Raw genomic sequence first — 7,614 nt, 5'->3', positions numbered from 1 at the left:
TAGTATGATCTACACACGGGCAAGTGAACTATTGCTTTGTCACTATCAACGACAGTAGCGACTATGGTAGTTTTTGCTGACGTTATTTGGGAGGAGTTTGAGCTTGACTAAAACGCATGTGAGAACACGAACAAGGTGACGATGGAGAAAGTGATGACTATTAATAGAATAAACTAATTGTAGTCGACACTAGACAGTGTGCCAACGAGGACACTGACCCCATGACAACGATACGTAACAGATAAAATTGAACAATATCTACTAGCGTTGGGCTTGAGCAGTTACAAATGGTATTAAAGCTAGCCATGAGGTGGTGTGCTGGCGAGGATGCTAGGTGTCACGGTCATGCTCGTCCAAGGCGTGTTGCCCATGAACCGCATGCCCATGACAAGTCCAAACCTTTATGTATTTTCGTATTCTAGTATTTTACTTTCGTATTTCTATGAAGTATGACGTTTCAGAAATTTCATGTCTAGGCCAGTCAGACATGAAATGCCTCAGGATGTACTATAGCGAATACGACTAGTTGTCAACTTCTCCCTACCCAAGGTTATATACTGCGAACCGTTGTTATTTCTCTCTTATTTTCTTATACAACGTCTCTTTCAAAAATCTCTCTTTCGAAAAGATCTCTCTACTCTCGTTTTCTAAAACCTTCTCTTAAAATCGAGGCCAGAGGCTCGAGCATACGTTGCTTGGCCGTAGGCGACGCAATAACGATTGACTTAGCTCACTTGTCTCTGGAAAGTGAGTGCCACGCAATCGCAAATCCGCTCCCATCAAAAGTGCGATTGTGACACTAGGCCCCCAAGAGAGTGATTGTGAATTCCCACATTGGTCGGAGGATGCTGGGCCCACGAAAGCGAGGACCCATGTCGATTGGAAATGGGAACGAAACATTCTTTATAAATATGTCAAAACCTCTTCCTATTAGACGCGTTTTAAAACTGTGAGACTGGCGACGATATATAACGGGTTAAAGTAGACAATATCGACTCACAGTAAACTACTTAGACCCTTGGACATTGTCGAGCCCGTCCTAAACTAAGACTAATGCTTAGTGAAACCCAAGAAACCAAGTCAAATTCTCGTTGTTCTGCACGTCCATTAGGTCAATTGGAAGTTCTAACCGCCCCACTTCGCGCCAGTTGGTAGTAGGAAAGTTCTCCGTCGACACTCGAAAGGAGCTGGGGGACGGGAGTGAGCTCTGAAGCGTAGCATCATCTTCCATCACGAGCGAATCTGGAGATGTTGGGTATCCATATTTGATTTATAGCTTGAAGGCAGGCAAACCGACGCCCCACCTCTCGTCTCCCCTCTTCTCGCCTAGTGGTACTCGCACATCGACTTCGGTCGGTGGAGAAATAGGAGGGAGCAGCCAAAGGGGCACTTAATTTTGTTTACACTTTCCCTCTTCCATTAACGGGCGGAAGCGAGCTGCGAGCATATTTGTCGGCATTCTCTCAATCGCTGATCATCTACGGAGGTAATTTATGGGTTGTTTTTCATCTCTGTTATTGATTAGAATCAAAATTTCCCTGTTTAGTACATAATTTAGAGGTTGTGTCCCCAGTATTCGTTTCTCTCTCACTCAGGACTCATCCATCAATTTTAGGATCAAACTACTAGCTGTCTAGTCTTGCATAATCGATTGCCTGGTCTGCGCTAAAACTTGGCACACTTTCTCAGTCATTAAAATGATAATTGACTTCTCTGTCCGTTTTGATCAATGTTGTTGCGATTTACAAATGGCCGTGCTAAGCTTGATAGTAATTTAGCATATAAAAAAAGAAGTAAAGCTTCGAATCAGGCTGATTAGAGTATTTCATATTTGCAACAAGTAGAGATTGAATGAAAATCTCCGAGGTTGAAAATAAGGGTCACTGTTGAAATTGAAATTAACACACACCTGTACACAGGGAAATCGATTAAGCTACAAAAAAAAAAAAAAAACCACCACTTAGGGGCTGTTTTGCTTGAAAGATTGCAGGATTATGTGGCAGAGCATACGACGACATCTTTTACTTGCAACCAGATACTACTCTAGAATTTCTCCTCCTCCACCTGCTTATGCCAGGCCTGTCATTAGAGTTTCCAACAACGTAGCGCAGTTGGGTAGTCGTAAAGAAGGCTCAAAGCCCCGGCAGCTCCTATCGCTGCCCCCATTTCCTGGCTACCCTTTGCCCAGGAAGAATCAGATTGGTTTCTCTGGGGAGTCCACTCATGTCACTGCCATAACATGGGTCAAGCATTACTTTGATGAAATTCATGATTCTGTAATTCAGTCCCATTTCAGAAAAGGTCTTGTAAGTAAGAACACTTACTCCTCTTTTAGCCAATTGGTCTTGTCCTTTTGTCTTTTTCCTGCTATATCTATAGTTTTGTTGGTTTTTTGTAACTTTTGTAATGTCGAGAATCTCCGTCATATTTTTGAGCTGTGAGATCAGTGCTAACTTGTGAGTTGTAAATACTAATGGGAACTTAAACTCTTCTTGCTTCTTTAAAATAGTTGAGTTCCATATATAAACTTACATTGCCACTGTGGGAAAAAGTACATTGGACTTGTTTTCTTTTGGAGTTTCAGTTGGTGTCCGCGGAAAAACTGAAGTAATGACTTGCGTGTATATATGTTTAAGGATATACCACAACTTCAATGTTAATTATGAAATTGAACTCTCTCTCTCTCTCTCTTAGAAAAGGGATCGGTGGTTATCTATCCAATTCTGGGTTTAAATTTATCTTCCTTTTTCCAGGTCCAGGTGCAATGTCCACAATCAGGTGGCTTGGATGGAGAAGGAAATTTGAAACCTATGAGAAAGGTGTTGTTTCTTGAACAAATAGCCTATTATCTTATGGTTCATTTTTTAGAAGCTCCTGATATGTTGTTAGTGCGTATGCATTATCTGGTTTCATTTACTTATTGAAGTCATTCTTTGTTGGTCTATAAGGCTATTAACTCATTACCATATGACTTTCAGATTAGGAGTAATGAGATTATGGAAACTGGGGCACGAGTCCATATACCTGTGTCCGTCGCAGAGATGAGGGTTTCTAGGAGATTTGACACTATACCAAGTGGCACATTGCACCCAAATGCGGATGAAATCAAGTATTTGCAAAGACTGGTCAAGTACAAGGCAAGTATTGAGTTTAACTTGCATTCTCCTCTTTGCTGTTTGCTGCAATTTATGTATCTCAACTTGCATTCTCCTCTTTGCTGTTTGCTGCAATTTATGTATCTCCCAGTGTTTTATCCATTGACGTACAAGAAGCAGTTGCTATATACTTGGTATGGGAAGATCCACATAGATATACTCATTTTCTTATGTACAATCAACAATGAACCTTGGTTGAGATTGATGAATGATTAATTCCCTTCTCTCTATTGCTTCATTTTATTCTGGCATGTGATTTCTTTTGTATGCTAAACATGATTTCATTTGATTGTTTATTTTGTAAATTTCAGGATTCTGCTATTCTCGTGTTAAATAAACCCCCCAGACTACCCGTCAAGGTTTACCTCGTATTCTCTTTTAGTTTTCTATTTTGTTTCTGGTGGTGGGTGGGAAGGTGGGGTGGGAGGTAAAGTAGGTGCTCTGATATTTTGAAACAATTATGGTTTTGACAGGGGAATCTTCCAGTTCATAATAGTATGGATGCGTTGGCGGCTGCTGCATTATCTTATGATTATGATGACGGTCCCAAGTTGGTAAGCTTCTTGTTCACGTTCAAGTAACTTATGTAGATATTGTTATTAAAAGACTCTGTAATGAGAGTGAAAACAGCCAAGTAATTATGTTAACGTGTCATTGATGGATACTTATGGGAATAAGAAGCGAAACTTTTCATTGATGAACTGAAAACGACTAATACTCAAAGGTACAAACTCCACATATGAGTGAAAGAAAGAAAACAAAAAAATCATAAAAAGTAAGTAATCTAATGAGCATAACAAAATAATTGTCAACCAAAGAAATCCCAATTACAGCTCTAGAAACAAAATCAAGACTAAAAACTGACAACAACAACACTTGAAGGCAGCGGCAAGAAACCAAAAGGCCGAGAATACCAGGAACCCGAATCCAAGAAGGAAAACAACCAGGAGGCAAACAAAGAGTCTGAAACTACGAGACAAGCAAAGATAAAACTCTACACTGCACTGGACACATTAAGCACTCTTCCAGAAGGAAACAAAACCGTGATATGCCAAGGGTAGGGACAAAATCAAACCTGACCACGGTTGTCATCAGCAAGGGTAGGCATTTCAGGCAAGAAGTAGAAATATAGAGAGTCAAATTTGCTTGGAACTGAGGTGAAAACTCGTTGTCATAGTCCCGAAGTAAGGAAACTAGAGCTTTTGAAAAGCAATTTTCAGAAAAATCATTCAAGGTGTTATTTGTGTTGGGCAAGATGAACTCCACACTACTCACACTAACCTCTGAATCGGCATCACAATCATCATTACCGAAAAGGAGAATTAAGAAGCTAAAGATCTGCATGAAATGTGTTATGGGAATAAGATGGGTTGATGCCGCTGCCATGGCGTTGTAATTCAATTGGAAATCTTCGTAATGTACGATAAAAGTACTTGCTACTTGTAGCAATTACTAAGGTATTTATTTCCTAGACATGGGATAAATTTCGATAGATAAAGCTCCTATTTAGTGGGTTTTTCTTCATTTTGTATAGCCCGAAGAGCTTGGGTTTTCATTGAAAAGTTTATCCCAACTGAAGGAAGTTACACAGAAATTAAGTTTCCTCTTCATTCATTTCAAGAATTGTTTATTCCTTCAAAGTAAGGACGTAGAAGCTAATGTTATTTCTTATTTTTCATCCTGTTTCATTTTTGGTTGCGTTGCTCTATATTTAATGCTCTTCCTCTGTCTATTCTTATGGATGTACATTTAGGTTCACCGTTTGGATAGAGAGAGCAGCGGGATTATCTTGATGGGGAGAACAAAGGAAAGTGTAGCCCACCTACAATGGCTATTTAGCAATATAAGAAATGCGAAATCTTCATGTAAGGTGCTTAATAAAAAATGCATTGAAGCTTAAACGAAAACAAAGAAGAGGTTTATCTTTAAGATGTTTACCTAGTATAACTACGGCTAAAAAATGTTCTAAAATTTCTAACTGTTAATAGTTTACAATATGCTCAACAATGATTTCAGGCTTGGGGCGAGGCGTGTAATGCAACATATCAAAAGTATTGGGCGTTAGTAATTGGTTGTCCCAGAGAAAGAGAAGGCCTAATCTCGGCTCCCTTGTCAAAGGTTCTCTCTCTCTCTCTCTCTCTCTCTCTCTGGGATCAATGTTAATGATTCTCAGTCTCTTCAGGTGGAGTAATGCACTCTGGAATTGTTAATAATTAGATATCAGTATTTTCTAATAAGTTGTTAATTAGACTACAATCATATGGTTGGCAGTTGGTTTATGTGTGGATCGTTACGCCTTTAGAAGCTGTTCAACATATCTTCAAGAACTTGAGAATATGGCTCAAACAAGTTTTTCAAGGATCATTTCATGTCGTTTTACTTGTGTAATAATTGCTTGTAGGTGCTTCTTGATGATGGGAAGACCGAGAGAGTTGTCTTGGCAAACAAAACATCCTTGGAAGCTTTTCAGGAGGCAATCACTGAATATCGTGTGCTTGGTCCCACAATAAATGGTTGTTCATGGATTGAACTATGCCCACGTACGAGCCGAAAGCATCAGGTACTTCAAGCTCTCTCGCTTTTCTACGAACAGGCTCATTCAAATTTATGCATGAAAATCTTAGGGAAAGCTATCCTTTTGATCCATAGGTTTTTAGTCTGGTTTTGTTTTGGTCTCTAGGTTTCAAAATATTACACTTTTACTCCTTAGTTACGAATTTAATTTTATTTGATCGAGTTTTATTGAAGTTTAATTTTCATTTGGTCTCTAGGTTTCACTATTTTACCCATTTACTTTCCGTTTCCATTAATGTTCACTTTTGATCTTTGATATTAACTTCTAGTTAATTCATTACTCATTAACACGAAAAGACCGAAATGAGTATTTAATGAAAGGAGATAGAAGTGTAAATATGGTACCAAAGGACCAAATGGAAACAAAAACTCAAAGTAAAAATGTAACATTTTGTAATCTAGAAACCGAACGAAAATTACTCGGGTAAAAGCGAACCATTTTGAAATTCAAACGAATAGAAATGATGTTTTTTCCAAATCTTTTAACTGTATGATTTGCCATCTTTCAGCTACGGATCCATTGTGCTGAAGCTCTGGGCACACCCATTGTTGGCGACTACAAATACGGTTGGTTTGTACATCGGACTTGGAAACAAATGCCCCGGGTCGACATCGAGCCAATAAGTGGGAAGCCATACAAGTTGCGAAGGCCGAAAGGGTTGGATGTGCAAAAGGGGAGTGTTTTATCCAAGGTGCCCTTGTTACATCTTCATTGCAGAGAGCTTGTTCTTCCCAATCTAGCGAAGTTCCTTAATGTTTTGGATGACACAAGGTCGATCAGCCACCACCGGGTATCTAACTTGAACTCAGATCTCTTACGTTTTGTAGCAAGAATGCCTTCCCATATGAGAATTAGCTGGAATTTGATGTCTTCCTATTTAGTATGAGTAACTTAGAGTTATCATAGGTGGATTGTAATAGGTTTATTTATTCATTTGTTGTTTTTATTTTTCGGTTAAATTATATATTTAGCGAGTGAACTTCTCTTAATCACCTTCTCACGACACTTAGAACAATTTGAGAAAGTAATGTTTGGGATGTCCTAATTATGAGGCTGGCACGTGAGTTGATTCTCGATAAGTATGTCCGAGTGAAGGTCGATGACATCATATGGTTTGACGAAGAAAAAAAAATCGTTATGAGATTTAAGTTACCCTTAAGGCTAGCCATGAATGAGTATAAATTATTACTCCATATAGTTCGAATAGTACGACCATGACACAATACACGAACATACGCACTATTTACTTTAAAATGATCACATCTCTATTGTCTCCATTGTCTTGGGACTATGACGAACTATTTCATAATATCAAATTTTAAGAATCAAAATTGTAAATTATCCTATTTATTGATAATTACACCATTTATATCTTAAAAATTTATAATAATTTAATTAAATCAAGTTGATATGAACAAGGTGTTCATAGATGATTTTGAGACAAAAAAAAAAAAAAAAAATNATATATAATAACTAATAAATAATCTAAATTAATGCACTAACATTATATCATTTAGAAAAATATATCATAAAAGTATAATATAAACTTACTATATATACTTTTAAGATATAAATTTATTAATTTTAAAATTTAATTGATAAAATAAAAAAGTTTAGGAAATATAAATGGATAATTGTTGGTATTATTATTTATTTATATATTAAAATTAAATTGAATTTTATTATTATTTGAGAAAGGGGGAAGGAAACAAAATTAGGCCCACGCAATCGAAGCGTTTTGAAAAAATCGGAGCTTTTTGAAAAAATCGGAGCTTTTTACAGCGCACGAGGAATGACTACTTCAAAGCTTTCAAATCGCGAAGCATTTCCATCCAACAGAACAGGCAGTTTTACCATTTTACCCTTACCCGTTGATCTCAACGG

The 7,614-nt window shown here is 37.7% G+C and overlaps 1 protein-coding gene across 2 annotated transcripts; it reads left to right on the top strand.

Annotated features, from left to right (window-relative positions):
* Positions 1–1,099: 1,099 nt before the first annotated feature.
* Positions 1,100–6,812, top strand: LOC111804688 (RNA pseudouridine synthase 3, mitochondrial). 2 transcript variants are annotated; one of them, XM_023689439.1, is made up of 10 exons: positions 1,100–1,486; positions 1,991–2,306; positions 2,754–2,819; positions 2,979–3,137; positions 3,467–3,514; positions 3,629–3,709; positions 4,909–5,025; positions 5,172–5,273; positions 5,557–5,715; positions 6,239–6,812. In XM_023689439.1, exons 2-10 carry the CDS (start codon positions 1,995–1,997, stop codon positions 6,614–6,616), a joined length of 1,422 nt encoding a protein of 473 aa, XP_023545207.1. In that variant the 5' UTR covers positions 1,100–1,486; positions 1,991–1,994; the 3' UTR covers positions 6,617–6,812. The 2 variants fall into 2 exon arrangements, with proteins under 2 accessions (XP_023545207.1, XP_023545209.1); XM_023689441.1 differs by having other exon boundaries at positions 1,984–2,306.
* The last annotated feature ends 802 nt before the right edge of the window (positions 6,813–7,614 follow it).

This window comes from Cucurbita pepo, chromosome LG11, assembly GCF_002806865.2.
Source record: "Cucurbita pepo subsp. pepo cultivar mu-cu-16 chromosome LG11, ASM280686v2, whole genome shotgun sequence".
Taxonomy (NCBI): Eukaryota; Viridiplantae; Streptophyta; class Magnoliopsida; order Cucurbitales; family Cucurbitaceae; genus Cucurbita; species Cucurbita pepo.
The sequence above is the reverse complement of the archived record's forward strand: the minus strand, read 5'-3'. Positions and strand labels throughout refer to the sequence as shown.